At 41.5% G+C, this 17,913-nt stretch overlaps 1 protein-coding gene and 1 long non-coding RNA gene across 3 annotated transcripts in view; one reads left to right on the forward strand and one right to left on the reverse strand.

Annotated features, from left to right (window-relative positions):
• The first annotated feature begins 2,635 nt into the window (after positions 1 to 2,635).
• Positions 2,636 to 12,511, forward strand: ETAA1 (ETAA1 activator of ATR kinase). Its single transcript, XM_042892558.1, has 6 exons — positions 2,636 to 2,864; positions 4,451 to 4,588; positions 5,181 to 5,257; positions 6,773 to 6,891; positions 7,227 to 9,301; positions 11,244 to 12,511. The coding sequence occupies exons 1-6, from the start codon at positions 2,636 to 2,638 to the stop codon at positions 11,363 to 11,365; spliced, it is 2,760 nt and encodes a 919-aa protein (XP_042748492.1). The 3' UTR covers positions 11,366 to 12,511.
• Positions 4,342 to 17,913, reverse strand: part of LOC122192102 — a 72,985-nt gene continuing 59,413 nt past the window's right edge. Inside the window, exon 3 of one of the 2 annotated variants that reach the window (XR_006182536.1) lies at positions 4,342 to 4,620. This is a non-coding gene — a long non-coding RNA (uncharacterized LOC122192102). Of the gene's footprint in view, positions 4,621 to 13,318; positions 14,838 to 17,913 lie in introns of those variants that run through there. The other variant, XR_006182538.1, reaches the window with a different exon arrangement.

Below are 17,913 nucleotides of genomic sequence, written 5' to 3' on the forward strand. Positions count from 1 at the left end.
TTGTTGAAGATGTCTGCAGAACTGCAGATCATGTAGAGTCATGCTATAAACTCAGACACATTTGCCTTTGGTAGACATTTGCTTTTGCATTTTGTTTTTGTACACAACCAAAGAAACAGACGGATTGTGACAGGTTTAGAAAGCCCATGGTTTTCCTTGCTGCTTGCCTTGCCAGAAGTCTAACTGCAGAAACAGAGGAGAGACTTGACCTATTTATCGAATTTCCTTAGGTACACCATACAGGCAGATTCTCAGCTACATAATCTCTAACTGTTCCTTCCACAGGAGAAAACATTTGATATTTAAAATACTATGTAATTGTATTGAGTCCCAAGTTCATACCCAACTTTTTAAAGCAAACTGCCCAAGGAACAAGATGGCTCAGCAAGCTTTAGTTGTCACCTGGTCTCAAGTGCTCCAAATGCACAAACACACACACACACACACACACACACACACACACACACACACACAAAGACATGGCAATATAAACTGAGGTAGAAGTAAAGGACCAGATAGTTCACTTCGAAAATGTCACAAGGTATTTCAAAAAAGAAAAAGACACTATTTGCCAAATTGAATTAATTACTCATGATACCTTCTGTTTTATGACAAATATTTTCATTGAAATCACTATAATTATTTTGCCTTTTTCTTCAGTTCTAGCAAACATGAAAGATGAAGTATAAGAAACAGTCATTTTTCTCTGCTAGTTACATTAACTCAAAGAATGACACTCTTTGTAAAACCTCACACTACATATTCTTCCCATCACAGAAAAAAAATGCTCACTTTAAAGCTCTGTGCTCAAAGGATTTTAGAGAGAAGCATTTTTTCACTCATACCTACAGTATTATAATTACAGTGATCAATATTTCTTGGGGAATTTCTCAGATCTTCCATGTTTGTTTCATTCCTTTTCAAAACTTCCTTCATAAAACACAATTAAAAGTTCTCAGGCAGTTGACAGAACTAAGAACGGAAGTAACTTTATTATTCATTCCCTCTCCTCCATTATTTATCCTTCTTGAGGTGAAAGTAGGACTCACAACTGCAGCACCAGGAGTTTGCTGCGAGTCCCTGGAACGCAGCCTGCTCACAATTAGCCACTGATCCAGCTGCTCGTACCACAACAAGGGAGTGTAAACTCCCTCCTCCTTGAGGCTACAGCTCCGCAGAGAAACCCTTCAACATCACAAACTTCCACCATTAAGTTTCTCAACTGAATAAACAGCATCAGCTCCGAGCTAAATTCTTAAGCTGCAACAAAATAAATACCCACTAAGAAAGCAGCTTTTTTTGGCATCACATACCTGTTGAACTTTTCTGTATGGTGCAGATTTTGGTTTTGGCCTCTTCTCAGCATCCATCTTCCCTGGAAACAACAGGGCAAGTAATTTAAGGTGCACCATTCTGGTATATGTGATAGGCAAGCCATCTTTGTACAAGTGTTGTATATCACAGGTTTTAATTATTACATTGACAAACAGAGGTGAAATATGCTATGCAGACCATTACCATACTTTACACCAAAGCAAGGTGTAACACCCATGCTGGTGTTAGTACAAGGCAGTAGTCACATTCACATCCAGCTATGGATTTTGAAGCCTGATTTTACATCTATTTTTTCAGCCTGGTCTCTGATTTGCATTTGGTGGGTACGACACCAATGATTACTCCGAAGTCACAACTTTCTGCGATTGACTGCGATAGTTTAGCTCCATGTGTAACAGTTCCTCTGTTTAATACAAGCTACTTAATTTTTTCCTTGTTAGAAAGTCTTCCATTGGCATTAATTATGTCCACAAGGACAGAGAAGTAAAAAAAGCATATTGCTTGCCTGGGGCCTCGGGTGGAAAGAGGTTTCCCAATGCAGGGAATCAGTCTTTTGTGACTTTAAAACTCCTTATACAGCTGATCCCAGATTGAAACCCCCTGCTCACAGCTTATAAATGAAGCACAAGCCCAAAGTGCTGCAAACTGATTAAACAAAAAGCAGGCAGGCAAGCAATTCACAAGCAGGTCCCTCCTTGACCTATCTGCTTGGTGGATGTTTATGCATTTACACTCAGTGGGCAGCAGAGGAAATATCCACCTTATGACGTAACACCTACACGTGCTTGCACTTTTAAATAACGATGTAATATCACAGCCCCTCAGGAACCTCACGTCCGTCCCTTACCTACCAAATTTGGCTTCTGGCAGCCTCTGTTTGCCAGCCCCAGCTCCCACGCAGGGCTGGAACCGCTTATTTCTGCCTGATTTTTGTTTTTCCCTCTCTGAGGGCGCTCCCTGCACACCCTGAGGACCTCAGCACAGAGCTGGAACGCACGAGAGAGGCTGGCAGCAGCCAGCGCGGGGCACGAGCCGCCGCCGAGCCGAGGGCGTGCGCGGGACCGAGCTGAACGCGAGAGCGTGGCTTCCCGCCCACACGGGCTGCGGGGCGGCCGCGCGCGCGGCGCGAGCACGTTGCAAAGTTCTCTGCCGCGTCCGTCGGTCCTCCCTCGCGCCGCAGGACCAATGGTGGCCCGGCGCGGTGCGGCGGTGACCAATCGGCGTTGTCCCGGCGGGCTGCCCGGCAAAATGGCGGCGCCGGTGGCGGCTCGGTGGATGCCGCGCCGCCGTAACGCTCGCCATGCCTGGTAGCCGGCGGAGGGAGCCCTGCCCCAGGCTCACCGCCCTGCGGGGGCGGAGCGGCGGCGAGGACGGGCTCGGCCGGCGACGGCGGCCGGCGGAACGTCCCGCAGAGGAAGAGGCGGCGGCGGCCGGCGGAGGCGAGGAGGGCGGCGCGGGCCGCGGCCTGCCCGCCAGGGAGGCGCCCCGGCCGTCGCCGTCGCGGGAGGCGGCGGTGCGCGGCGCGGCAGGTACGGCGGGAGCGGCCTCGGCTCTGCCCGCCCGTCTGCGCGGCGAGCAGCTCCCCGCGGAGGGCAGGGCCTGGGAGGAGAGGAGCCGCGACGTAGAGCAGCTCGCAGGGTGCATCTGGCGTAGGGATGGCGTCTTCTAGAAGTTGTGCAGGCGGTTCCGTGTGAAGAGCAGGCTGAGGCAGCTGGGAGCTTGTTGTGCGCAGCTGTGTCCTTGTTGTTATCAGCCCCACCTGGAGAGGCACAGAGACGTGTGGATGGTGCACCTGCAGGGAGTTGTGACCCAGAGCCTTTCAGGGGCCTGTGGGTGTTTTGACCCAGACCAGTGTTATACGATCTTTTACTGTGTGAGACACAGAGTGAGGCAGGACACAAAACATAGCTCTACATAGCATTTCATTAACACACAGTACTCCTTCGGGTAAGAAGATAGGCAGTCCTCATATTTAGTGTTAGATGCTGGGCATCCAGCTGTCAGCACCCTGTCATCTCTATGTGATATCACCATCTTGTCTTGCTTTAACTGCAGTTGAAAGAACCCATCCTGTAAGTAAAGAACCTCGATGACTGTGAGCTTTGTTTTGATTCTTCCTTAAGTGCACCCTCAGTAAGGTTGCAGATGACACCAAGTTGACTGGAAGTGTCGATCTGCCTGGGGATAGCGAGGCCCTACAGAGGGATCTGGACAGGCTGGAGAGCTAGGCCAATGGGATGAGGTTCAGCAAGGCCAAATGCCACGTCCTGCGCTTTGGCCACAACAACCCCAGGCAATGCTACATACGGGCTTGGGGCAGAACGGCTGGAAGACTGTAGGGGAAATGGACCTGAGGGTATTGATTAATGCTTGGCTGAACATGAGCCAGCAGTGTGGCCAAGAAGGCCAGTGGCATTCTGACTTGTATCAGGAACAGCATTGCCAGCAGGAACAGGGAAGTGATTGTCTCCCTGTACTCAGCTCTGGTGAGGCCGCACCTCGAGTACTGTGTCCAGTTTTGGGCCCCTCACTGCAAGAAAGACATTGAGGCCCTGGAGCATGTTCAAAGAAGGGCAACAAAGCTGGTGAGGGGTCTGGAACACAGGCCATATGAGGAGCAGCTGAAGGAGCTGGGATTCTTCAGTCTGGAGAAGAGGAGGCTCAGGGGAGACCTTACTGCTCTCTGTAACTACCTGAAGTGAGGTTGTAGTGAGCTGGGGGTCGGCCTCTTCTCTCGTGTCATTAGTGATAGGACCAGAGGGAATGGCTTCAAGCTGCACCAGGGGAGATTTAGGCTGGACATTAGGAAATACTACTTTTCTGAAAAAGTGGTCAAGCACTGGAATGGGCTGCCCAGGGAGGTGGTGGATTCACCAATCCTGAAGGTGTTCAAGGAACGTTTGGATTTTGTGTTGAGGGACATGGCTTAGTGAGAGCTATTGATGATGGGTGGATGGTTGGACTGGATGATCCTGTGGGTGTTTTCCAACCGTAGTGATTCCGTGATTCTATGAAAGCATCTCCATTGTGCCTTGCCCTGGGTCTGTTAGATTCTGAGTTTCTTCACCTTTGTGTTTGTTATCGTTTAATAAGGATCACCTTTCTGTTTACACAGAGCCATGTTTACATAAAACTCCAAAGAGATCACTGAGTAGGAAATCCAGAATACCCACCTTCAGCTCACCAGTTAATGACACTGATATACAGCAAGAAATCTTTTGGGATCCTCATTCACCAATTGCACGTGGAATAGGTAATATTAACAAAATTCAGACTTCAGGGTGCCTGTCAAGGGAATGCAATTGCAATGTATTAGAAGAAGGGAGAAGACTCTTCAGCAGGGTCTCTTGTGACAGAACAAGGGGAAATAGTTTCAAACTAACAGATGGGAGATTTAGATTGGACATAAGGAAGAAGGCTTTTACAGTAAGGGTGGTGAGGCACTGACACACGTTGCTCAGAGATGTCATGGATGCCCCATCCCTGGAGACATTCAAGCTAAGGCTGAATGGAACTCTGAGCACCTGATAGTCCTGTAGGTTTCCCTATTCATTGGAGGGGAATTGGACTAGATGGCCTTTAAAGATCCCTTCCAAGTCAAATGATTCTGTGATAAAAGTCCAAATTTATTGGAAAAATGCCCCTTCTTGTATCGTGACAGCACCTGGTGAGTCCAGTGGTGATTGGTTTGATTTTGCTTTTATTAAAATCCCCCAGATTCCTCAGTATAGTGCTATATGAACTTCGGACTTCATCAAGTGTAATTTGAGCTATAATGAACTTTATAAATTGTAAAGTTTTGCCATTTTTTAAGTTTTTTTTTTTTATTATTATTATTTTCTTAGGCAAAGGAAAAACCAAACAGCTTACCAGTAGATGTGCAGTAGAAATTTCAGAAATTGTTAATAGGATTGCTCCTCAGGTAATTGTTACTTTCTAAAACAATGCTCTGTATATGCAGTACTGAAACAGAACAGTGCTTTTACTGAAGGCTCCCTTTTAGTTACAGTAGTCTAACATACATGGCAAGAAGCAAGTGTGCAGATAACTAGAAACATGTTTATAAAACTGGCTTGAATTATAATCATAAGCTCAACATTTGACTCTTAAAAAAACAAGATGTATGAAGAAAGTGGACTAGTTGCAGCTGCATTTAGGAAGTTCTACTTGCAGAACTCAGCTTATTGCCCCTGATCTTAGAAGATTTATTGTGGTTTACATATCCTTAATCACTTGTGCATTAAAAGGTATAGTTTCTTCACATACTGGATTTACTTGGCAACATCTGACTCGGATATCTAAGAGAGGCTGCTCAATGCTATAAACGCAGTAAAGCTGCACCATTATTCTAAATAATTTGCGTTTTTTACCCCAAGGTCCACTCTCTTGACGTCTCTTTCTGGCTGTCAAACTGACATCCACAGCCCACAAAATGAAAAGAAGATAGTCTTTTAATAGGAGTCTATTGTTTGTATTGTACTAGATGGAAGAAGAGAACTTGTCATTCCTAGTACGGTCTGTAGAATGTGGCTTGCCAAAAATGCCTACTTATTTGACAGAGCCATTTAAATGTGTTTGCTATTTTGAATATTTGTGAGAAAGGAGAAGTAGAAAATCATTGATAAGGGATGTCATTTCCTTTTAAATGACTACAGTTCTATAATGACTATAAATAATATCATACTGGGTTTGCTAATATATATTGCTTGCGTTCTTTTTTTCTTGAAAAATGAAACATACTGAAAACTACCCTGATAGTCAGTGAAGTTCAAATTACCTTTGTTGGCTAACATGCAGTCACTCCTCACATTCAGTATTTGGCTCTGGCCCTGTACTCGCTGTACTGCTGCAGTAGTGTATCTCTTAGATTTAGGAATTCAGATCCCAGCCTGAATGTTGAAGCTGTAAAAAGAGCTCATTCCATTTCTAAACATCCTTGATTTCTGTTTAAAGGCTCCTTTCTAAGAGTTGTAATGGAAGAAGTCAGATTTTTTTTCCATACAAAATATGATCTGTTTCAAATTCTCCAATCTGTTAATGCTGCTGTAAGTGGATAAAGATAAGGGTATCTCAAGTAGCTTCTTACTTGTGTACTAAAGTAAATAAACTAAATCACAGCTTGTAATGTGAATATTGCTGATTATTCGTAAACCTGACTGGGAAGCAAATATAGTATTAGATTTAATCACCAAACTAAAATTCAATTATTTTAATTGAAGTTCCAGCATTAAATTGATACAATTAAACCGATACAACTATCAGTTGACAGTGTTGGAGTAATCTTGCTTAGCTTGTATTGGTTTAGCTCCCATCCTTGGCTTTCAATAGATTTGATCCAATTTAATTGATTTAGTAACGTTAACTAATGCAAGGTGTGTGTCTAGTCAAATCCTTATCTGAAATCAAATTGCTAAGCATTATAAATCTAATCATCCAGGATGAAAAAGCAGCCTGTAATGAAGGCTCCCTTCTGGGGACGTGGATTGGTGAGGATGCTATTCCCTGCACACCTGGAGTAGTAAAAGTGCGAGCCAGGACAAAGTTATGTTGTACAAGGTAAGTCAGAGTTTTGCCTTGCCCATTGTAGCTGGGTTTTCTTGTAAAAAGGCTACGTGGTGTTTCAGCATGCATAGTGAGCCATGTAATTGTATATTAGCACACAGAAAGATTTTAACTTTGCAGTTGCTATCTTGTTAATTGGGTGGTTATCACTGGGAGTTATCTAAAGGATTGCATGCATTGAGAGCAGCAGGATTCAGTCATACTCTCAGTAGCTGTTAAACTAGTGAGTAAACAGCATATAGGGTAGCTTAGCTGAACTTAGCAAAACTTTCTCAATAGGTCTGATTCTCTTCTCTATTTTATTTTACTTTTGTGTTTTATTAATCTAGAGATCTAAAAATAAAAAGTCCTGAAGAGGAGCTCATGAAGTTGGCCAAGGAATTTGATAAAAATCTGGTAGAGCTAGATGCTGTTCATGAACAAGAGAAGCTTAGTCATGGCTTTATCCAGACCACCTCCGAGTCTTTAAATGATCACAAAGATGAATCAAAAATTAAGAACCTGAAATCGCTCCTTGATGAGGTTTCTGCAACAGGTACTGCTCTGTCTCTGAAACCAGTTGGAGAAAGCACTGGCATCCCTACAGTAGAGCCTTGTCAGTCTAGCAGTCAAAAGTCTATAGACCTTGAGGCTGAAATAGCCCTTCATGCTCTTTTTGATTGTTCTACCCAGAAGTGTAGTGGACAGTTAAGCCAAGGGCTCTCAGGTATTTCTCTAAATAACAGTTTCTGTGAAAACAAAAGTATCTTGGAGATTGACCACCTTCCTGAGCAAATTAAAAACGTGCAAAATGGCAGATCAGGTGCGTGTCGAAAAGATACCCTACGTGCACCAGGAAGTGTGAAACAGGCTTTTCAAAAAACTGATACTCACATGCTGACAAAAAAAAATTCTTCTTTGAAGACAGAATTGGTGGTCTCCAGTAAGCCTGCTGGAGTAGTTAATGATGATTTTGATGACTGGGATACAGACTTTTTGGCAGATGACTCTTTTGTGATGCAAATAACCCAAAATCCCGAGTTGATAAACATTGAAGAAGCTCCACCATTTCCTATAAATCCATCTGTGCAGGGTTCCAGTGATGCCAGCAGAACAAAGGAAAGAAGTAATTCTACTTCAGTAATTTGTTTGGAGAGCGTACACAAATCTAACAGTTTCCAGTTTTCACCTTTGAAGCATCCTAGTAAAAATGCACAAAACGTTGCAAAATCTCTTTCTTTACAAAAGCCTTATAATAAGATGGAAAACTCAAAGATGGCAAGCATGGATTCTGCTTGGAGAAGTGCCCCCAACAATGATTTTAACTCTATTCCTGTTTCAATGCAGTCTCAAGCGAAGAATGGAAATGGAACTGTTGAGCCTAAAGGTAACCTTGTTCCTCTTTGTCCTTCAAGATCTCATTCTCGTAGACCTCAGACTGAAAAACCTGGGAATGACACACACATTGTTTTCTGTGAATCAACCAGTGTTTCTACCAATACGAAACCTAATGTCAATACAGGTCACTTAAATCCAGCTGAAATACCAAAGAAATGTCCTCTGTCATTTGATGACTGGAATGAACCAAAATTCTCTGATGAGGTTTTAGACATGTTTTGTGAATCTGATAGTCTTTGGGATGCAAACTGCGAGGACGATGAATTATTGTATCAGGTATGTGATGATGTAGAAAAGCAGACTCAGAACCAGGATGTTAAACAAGGAAGCGAGAGAACTAAAACAATACAAGGAGCCAGTATTCAATCCAGATCAAATGCTGACAGTGGCTTTGCAGCATCTAAACCAGGACTATCTGATCACCCCTCAGCACAACAAAGAAACGCACAGCAGGATGGTCATTCACTAGACAACTCTAGGAACTCAAGGGTTACACATGGGCTGACTGCAACAGGGCACGTAGCAAACTGTAAAAACGTACTGAATCCTCTAACAGCGACCTCTGGTACTTCAGCGAAGAGTAAATACACACTGTCAAAAAACTATCATCAAGCTGCTTCTGAAGATACTAGAAGGAGTGCTTCAGGAAAATGGCATAGGTCAAACTCTGTGCCGGCAAAAGAAACTAGTTCTGAAGCAAGCCCAGCTAATGCAATAAACATTTTTTGTAGCAAATCGTTAGAGAGCCAACATCTTTTGTATAATACAGGAAAGATGCCAAATAACAGCTCCGGTAACAGCATGTCACTTCTGCCTTCAAAGTTTAAGTTTCGAAAGACTGACAGTTCTCAGAGAGCTCTTCATGTAGGGCCTGAAAATCCAGGGAGTCATTCTGGCATTGGAATTGCTCTTCAGGGTTTGGAAGGAAGTAAGAATCAGGTGAATGTGACCTCGCACAGCAAGCCTGAAAATACAAAACCACCTTTCAAGAGGCACCTTTCAGAGTCTTTTGCATTGCCTACATCAGGTGCGTGCCTTAGATATTGAATCACTGCTGAACTGCTTTTCTGTTGTTATTTTTTTCCTCATTGTGCACAGAAAGTTACAGGATAAGTTTATGCCACGTTTCAACTTAAAATAGATTTCAATATTTATCCATTCAGTTTAGGCAATAGTAAATGTACTAATGAGAATTTGGAAGTTGTTTTCTCCAAACTTAAAACTGCCTTGACACATTTCTTGAATTCCTGTAGTTAAGGACTTTTCTTTCCTATTTTTGTTCCGCTTCTCAGAAATCTTCATACTCCATAGCCACTCAGAACCACTAGAATCAGGTATACTCTGATGGCAGCACTCAGCATACTGTGCTCTGAGTTACTTCAAACCATTTTGGTACGCAGTGAGTGCTGTAGTGCAAGTCAGTGCTTGAATTAGCAGTATGTTTTGGGAAAGAAAAAAAAAAAAACATTAAAAATTATTTATCTCAGCCATGATTTTAAAACCCCAGTTTATGGTGGGGCAGGGAAAAGGCAGCAAATGATACAGAATGCCAATTTCTTTTTATTGTATGCCTGGAAATTGGAACCTCGAATCATTCTGAAACCGAGGCGTGTATTGTTATTTGCTCTGTGACCAGAATTGCCAGTGAAATATTCCTTGTGTAATCAGCCCAAACACTAACGCTTCCTTTTATTTACCCTCCCAGATGGTCACTAGACCAGACCGTTTTGAAGTGGTCTGCAATATTCTAAGCACTGTTATTCGCTAGAGAAATGTGGAACAAGCCAAGTTTCAGTCAGTCCTCACTTTCTCTTGACCTAATTGCTTGGTAGAGTATTTATTAGTACTAATTTTGATAAAATGGGCCTTTTGAAGTGTACTATATCAACCTCAATTGCTAGGAAGTGCTGTTATAAAAACAAAAAGTAATTCCTGGAAACCATCAGCCAGCATTATGTAAAGAATCACTATTTTATCTTTTCTGTACCCAGCAAAGAAGTAGACAAATGGAAATAAACCATTTTGGATGGGGGGGGGGAAGTTAAATTGTCATTCTGCAGAATGCTTTAGAGAATGTATTTATGAAATAGAAAGTGCTCTCTTAGCTTAGATTTTATTTCCAGAGAAACAACAGAACTTCCCTCTATCTTAAGCTGTTTGTGAAAAGACCTTGCTGCAATGGAAGGCTGGGTATTAAGCAGTCTTTGCAAAAACTAATATGTAATGGACATCTGTAAATCATCTTAAGAATCAAATTGAGCCTTTGTTGTGTTTATCCAGTCTGGAAAACTACTTATTATGAATACATTAATTGAAAATGAGTGCATAAAAATGGTAAAATTCTTGACCTGAAGAATGATGGGAGCCTTCCTGTTGGTTCCAATGAGGTCAGGATTTTATTGTACAGGAATTTATAGTTCTGTAACACAACATATAAAATATTACGTTTAGCTATCATGTTCTTGTCTCCTTTGACAATTTTTATTGCTCCTTCTGACCTTTTTTCAACCTTTCTGGTTTTATTTGTGTGACACCTGTACTATATCTGACCCTGTGTCTATACCATCTCGATGCCCATCTCTCTGACTCACTAAATTGTAGAGCCCTTTTCATTCCAAGAGCCTTAATTTTCTTAACCCACTGCCGTCTCCTGTGTTGACTCCTCTTGTCACAAGGTTCACTTGAAGGGCAGCCAACTAAAATTTCCTTGAAGCAAATGTCTGCACCCCCCCCCCCCCATACCTTCATTGCGAGGTAGTAATCAGCAGCACTGCAAAGGTCATGCATCTTATCCCCCTTCTGCCCTGGGGACAGGATAGATGGGCTTGGGTGCCTGGCATGTCACAATAGCGTGCTCTTGCTATGTATCTTCACACACTGAAAACAGATGAGTTGAAATAAATATTGGAAAAAACAAAACAAACAAAAAAAAAGTTGTAGGGTCCTAAATGTATGTTTTTTATTTACAGTGTCTATGGTGGAACAGAAACACAGAAAATGTTCTCAAGAAGAAATTGAAAGAAAAAAACAAGAAGCTCTTGCACGAAGGAAATCCAGAATGCAGGCATTCTTAAAAGATGCTTCAGTTTGACTGGAGTTTCTAAGTTCTTGGGAGGGCAAAGTTGTAACGATGGAAGACATTTTAAACTGTGCCCACAGTTGCTGACAGCAAGCTTTTCTTATTTCTTGATTTAAAAAAAGATCCCAATCCTGAGCCGTTACTGATATCCTGGTGGCATTTAGTCTTAATTAAAACATACCTGTGGGAAACGTGTAGTCCCACACTGTCCTCAAAACAATGAATTTCCAGGCTTTTTGAGTTCCCATTCTGTTAGGCACTGAAGTTACATGCTCTAAAAATCATGACCACATGAAAAAAATGGTGTACGCTAAGAAGTAAGAGGCTTCAGAAATGGGCTGTATGTATTTTGGCTGCATTTCTTTCACTGGAAATATTTTAAGCTAAAGGATGACACTCAAAGAACACGCAGGCAATGCAATACTTGTGTTTGCTCTCAAGGGAAATTTCTAAAGTTTGAGTTAAAATAAGTGCAAACTAAAAAACGTCCACTAATGGAAAAGTCATAGAAATGAATAGATTTTGGAAGCCTTGATCTGTTTGTTACCTTTAGGCAAAAATTGTGCATGGTGAAGAAAGGGTTTAATATACAAATTTCATGAGGTGAAATAACAGCAAGGGAAGAACGCTTTTGTTTTTAATTTCCTCTACGAAGAGATGGAATTGTCCTACCTAATAAAGCTAGTCCATTTTTGTTTCTTAACGTGTGTTACAAGCTAATTAGAAAAGGAAGCCTATGTCATTGTACCAAACCATAAGCAATACAAAATGCACCAGGTGAAATGTCACCAACTGTGAATCAGTTCAGCGTGATGGTTATACGTATTCTTCAAACTGAAGTCTGTTAAAACATAATAATGCAATATCATGTCAGCTTCACGGGGGCTGATAGAATTCTCAATGTGATAGATGGGTGCAGAGCTCAAACTGCAAAAAGTGCCTGTGGGTAAGCTGTGAGATGTTTTTTAACTGAGGGATGCTTACATGTAAACATGTGACACTATGAAAAGTGACTGATTTTTCTTTGTAAATAACTAACTTTGAAATGTACCAAAGGTCAGATGAAGCTTTTGGTTTCTGTTAAATGTACCATTTTTGTAACTTTTGAAAATGTAAGTATTGTATATTTGTAAATTGTTATTAAACTTTTTTTTTTTTAATATTTCCCTAGTGTGTTCTGAAAAATACTGGAGAAATTGGTAAAAGGAGGCGCAATGGCAATTCTCTATTGACTTTACCTTACAGTTTTATTTTGTGTTTTATTCAGTTACTCCACGCCTCACTTTTCTACCTATAGTGGTAGCAAACCACTTCCTGTGGTCAGTTTAAACTAAAAATCCTTTCCATAGGATGCTTAGATGGTTCTAAGCATGACCATCTGCAGTTGGGTCCTGGAATAAATACTCTGCTATGTTGTTTTTCAAACTACTGAAGGTGCTTTATATTAACCACCATCGCTGGTGCTAATCAGTGCATTATAAAATCAAATCCTGAAGTCCACCAAAGATCCTATTGGTGCCAAATGAGCATTACTTGCAGTTTCTGGCTGCAGTTCCCTGTCCTGCCAGCTCCAGCCGTTGCAACAAATGATGAGTTGGATCGGCTTCCTGATCTGAAAAAGTTAACTCAGAAAAAATGGTTTCAGCCTTTCAGAAAACTTCACCACAATGACACACTTAACAGATCAGATAACATAAAATAGCGTGCTGTGGAACCTCTGCTGGCAGTGTTCTAACAGTTTAGATTTGCAGGTCCATATGACAGACACATGAAACCCAACTAAGTCATGGTTGCAAACATTGTATTTATCCCAATAAGAGTTTGATGATGAAGGGATCTCAGGCACAGGCAATAGTAAGGCACTGGGGCTGTCCTGAAATGATGCTGGTCTGACCCAGCATTTGCTCATCCTGTTACTGATCTGACCATCCCACTTGGAGCTGCAGAAAAGACCTTAGTGCACAATGAGGGGAATTCTGTTCTTAGAAGAGATATGCAAAGAGCCCTTTGCAATTGGAGGAAGATGCAATCAACCTTTTGATGAATTACTGTCACTTGCTTACCTGGTCACTTCCTATGTGCTGCATAACCATGATTGAAGGGTATTTGCTAGTAAGCGTGAAACATCTTTTTGACAGTTTACAGCTAGTGCATCCACTGCTGTCCCCCATTAACATAATCATTACAGTCGGGCTTTGACTTCTTCTTTTCATAAATACCTATTTTTTAGCATAGATGCTCCAATTCAAGGCCTTTAATTTGGCCTTTGTTAAACACTGTTTTCCAAATAGAAATCACAAGTTTTTTGGGATCGTGATTTCTTAACTGATGTCAAGACTAAATAAGATTCTTCTGGTCACACCTTTATTATCCCAAAATGCCCTACTGTATCATCTTCCAATTAACAAACTAAAGAGTCTTTTTGTGACTTCGTGCTATTAGAAACAGAGAAATTGTTTCTTGGTTTAAAACTAGAACCTTTCTATACCACTTTTACTGGAATCTCTGGTCAAAGTGAAAAGCTATTACAGTTTCATTGGTGGAGTCAGTGAAGGCAAAAGCAAGACTCATTTTGGCATAGGAATAACTACAAAGAATATCAACATCTACAATATCAACAGCAAAATTCCACATGTTAGGTATTTTTATCTCAAAAAAGAAAGAAGAAAAACCACATTCATATCCTTCCTAGGATACTGAACACAGAGCAGCCCAGCAGGCAGAGCAGTGAGGGCCCTGGGTTTTCTCAGTGCAGAGCAGAGGAGCTGAGGGGAGGCACCATGGTGGCTGCAGTTCCTCGCAGGGAGCGGAGGGCAGCAACGTCGGGTTTGGGTGGTGCTGCATGGAGCCAGGGGTTGGACTCAGTGATCCTTCCAACTTGGGATATTCCATGATCCTAAGACATGGCAGTGGGCAGGCAAGAGCTTAACCTAGCCTAATCCCACATTGAACAAACAGCATCATAGGGGTACAGCTACCCCAATGGGCACAGGCCAGACACAGAGAGGGCAGCTCAGACTTCAGGTGCCCAAAGTGCCTTTCAGTTCTGCGCTGACAAAACCAGCCATCAGCTGAGCAGAAACTGCAGGGCTGTGGTGCTGGGCCCAGACAGCTGCTGTGATGTACACGGGCAGCTGGAATCTACGTGGACCAGATGAGAAGCACAAAACCTGCATCCTTCCTGCTTGCTGCCCTGGTCCACCCCTTCTGCTCACCCTGAGGAAGGAAGGGGAGAAGCAGCCCCACAACCCAACAGATTCTGCACATTTTGCTCGGCACCCTTCTTGGCAACCCATCAATACTGCGTGTGCCAGCCTCAGTCATGCAAGCTCTTGTCTCACTGCTTGCAGGAAACAACAGTTCTTCGTTAGGAAAGTATCTACATGATTGCAATTAATTAATACACATGTACGTGTGAAAAGTTTGGTATTTCAATAGCTGCCATTCCGCTATGAAGCCACATCTTCCTCCAGGCAAAAAGGACCTATACGAATAGTAACAACAATCTTAAATACAACCCAAATTAAATTATGACTGTCATGTTTCATTATAAATTAATTTATGACTGTTTGCTTAAGGACTCATCTTCATTTCATTCAGAGCACAGTAATTTTTACATGAGCAATCAGTAGGCTTCAGTTTAAATGGAAATGGAAATCCTGTATGTCCCCATACCTGAGTATCACTTTTATTTCATGGCCTTTGAAATAATCTTGCTGTGAGGGATGTTTCTCACTAAAATCCAAGGATTATCTTTTTCAGCTAAACCCTGTGCTGATTTTTCATTTTACATAGACAGGTATAGTGGAGTAAAGAACCTATTCATCATTATTCTTACCTATATCTAAAATTGTATATTTTAGAAAATACATCTATTCATACACAACCTTTCAGTTCATGCTGGTGAATGGACCCTGTTTAAAGCATTTGAGAAATTTGGTGACTTTTTTTTATTGTGTTATTTATGTCAGATTTTCAAAGAGGCAAGCATCCAGCAGCTCTCAAAGTTTTGGTCTACAAAGCACAATTAATCTTGGGGCTGCACTTCAGGAATGGCAGTGTAATCTTATACTATGTGTACCACTTATTACATCTAGACCTTTATACCCAGAGGAATAACATAGATGAATTCATTGATTATATCTTTTTTTAAGCCTAAAAAGAGCTACAATTTGTCAGGAAAGAATAGCTGGAAGCAACAGATAGTGACCTAAATAGTAGAATTCCAAAGATAAAATAGAAGAAAATGAACACAAATGCTTCATTGTTTGAGAGCTGCATTGTTTGTACCACACTCCAGTGAATCCAGTGTTTGTAGAAGAGGCCATAGCAGATAGAATCTGTGGAGCTAAAAATGACAGCCTGAGTAAGTAGCCATCAAGGATGAAGCCAGGAGGACTCCGGCAATTGTGCTGTAAATCATAACTGCAATATTTGCTCAAAGCTCCGGTTCCTACGCATGCTTGTTTTTGTCAGAACAGTCAGAAAAGTCCTGCCTCATAAAACACTTAGGAATACCTAATGTACTGTTCTCGTGGAACTAAATATAAATTTCTTTGACTATTGTCTGCGTGTAACGGCAGCATGGCAGCCTGCAGACCATTAAGGGCCTGATTCTCCTCCTGCTGCAATTTCCTTCCAGCTCTGGAGGTAATGGAGTGACTCAGGCAAGCAGAGAATTGAGCCCATTGCATTTCATTATTGTAAGTAGTTCTTGTCTTTAGCACATAAATCTACTAAAAGAGCACTGCGTTTATCAGAAATTGTTTACGCACATTTTTTGAAGTTTCTGATGGAGAAAGGTTGCATTTATAATACAACTGCTAGGAATCTTGTCCTGTTAAGGCTTCCACATCAGACTTCTTGCCCCTGTACAGGAGACTGGAGCTATCTCCTAGGTTTCAAATTTACATTCACTTCTGGTTTAGTTTAGTTCTTAAACTCAGATATTTTCTACGGCATAAGTCATCCACTCCTGACATTTAAGGATATGGCATTTGATGTGGTAAGGCTGTGCAATCTGTAATCTGTAGATGTTGAGGGGGATATCTGGCCTGCCTTTGAAGGAGGCATCAGGGTGAATGAGAACAGCACGATCATATATGCTGTACAACAATCTATGCTTGTGAAATTTATGAAAGGCTCCACATCACTGACAAAAATTTATAGAGATCAAGAAAGTTTGAGCAAACTGCATTAGAGTGTCAAATCCTGATAATATAACTCATTAAAAAGTCTATCTAAGTAACAGTTTTCTAACAGATAACCACACAGATATGAAGAAAAGTTGGAGGACAGCCTGCAGAAAGAGTTATGGAGGTGAGTGGAAAGAAATTTGGAGATGGTTTAAGATAATGTCAATCAGAGCAGACCAGGTAATGACAAACCCTTTTTTCACTTTCTTGAGAAAGTCTGAGGCTCTAACAAAGCTACATAAAACACCTGTTAGTTATAAAAATGTCAAACAAGCATACATTTGGGAGATGGAGAGACTCAAACAGTCATGCAAGGAGAGAGAGATTCTTGGAAGACGCATCGGATATATATGTGTCATCACAGCAATTTGCCTGTCCACGTTCCAGAAAAATCACAATTGCTTTTGTGAGCACTGAAAGTAATCAAGCCTGATTTCTTACAAACTAATTAAGATTCGAAAAGATGAATGTTGCAACTGAAGATTCTTCAGCTGAGTCATTTATAGCATGAGAATGCAGCATGGATACCCAAGTGACTGGTAAGAAGGAATGCACACCTGAGCTTTTCTGGAGATAAAGGGATTTTTTGAGACTTCCTTTTCCATCAACTCTCTCTGTTCCATCAAGGATCTAAAAACCATCATTGTTTTTTATATTCTCTAAAGGACTCCTATCTCCTAGTCTGCTAGTGAGATTTCCCTATTCCTTTCATTCAGTGGTAGCGTTGCACTCATGATGGCTTCAGCACATAGAAATAAAGATTATTGCCAACCTCCAAATTTGCCCAATTTTCTTTATTAATAGGAAGTCTAGGGGTTCACTAGTTAGTAAAGAAATCTGGTGCTATCTTTGACCTAGGAACAGGAGAAGGAGGGAGAGGGCCTGAGGTTTCCATCCCCCAACAAGCCTTGTGCAGTACCCTGTGCCTTTCTCTGCACTTCCCCCAGCTATCTCCAGGCTGGCAGAGGCTGTTGTCAGTCTGGCTCCTCCATCAGCTGAAACCACCAGCCCAACCCTCTTATACGTATGCATGCACGTTTTAATTAATTTTCCATTGCTGAATATTCATCAGATAAAATGAAGAAGTAAATCTAATTCTAAAATGATGCTGGCTTCGATATTTACTGCAACTTAATGACAACTTTAGACAAGAATTTAATTACACAGAGCCAACATGCAACCCACATTGCATGAATGTACCAGGTGACTTATTTTAAGGAGTAATTCAGAGTGTAACTTTTAGACTGCTCCTCAATATGCACTTAAATCAAAACATTTCCGATGATGGAGCACATTCTTCAAAACTGATTACAAAAATAGCCACCTCACTAATGGAATGATTTTATGTGTTACAGTATAAATAAC

The sequence above is a fragment of the Lagopus leucura genome, unplaced genomic scaffold (genome assembly GCF_019238085.1).
Source record: "Lagopus leucura isolate 7727_CA_CO unplaced genomic scaffold, USGS_WTPT01 Super-Scaffold_73, whole genome shotgun sequence".
Taxonomy (NCBI): domain Eukaryota; kingdom Metazoa; phylum Chordata; class Aves; order Galliformes; family Phasianidae; genus Lagopus; species Lagopus leucura.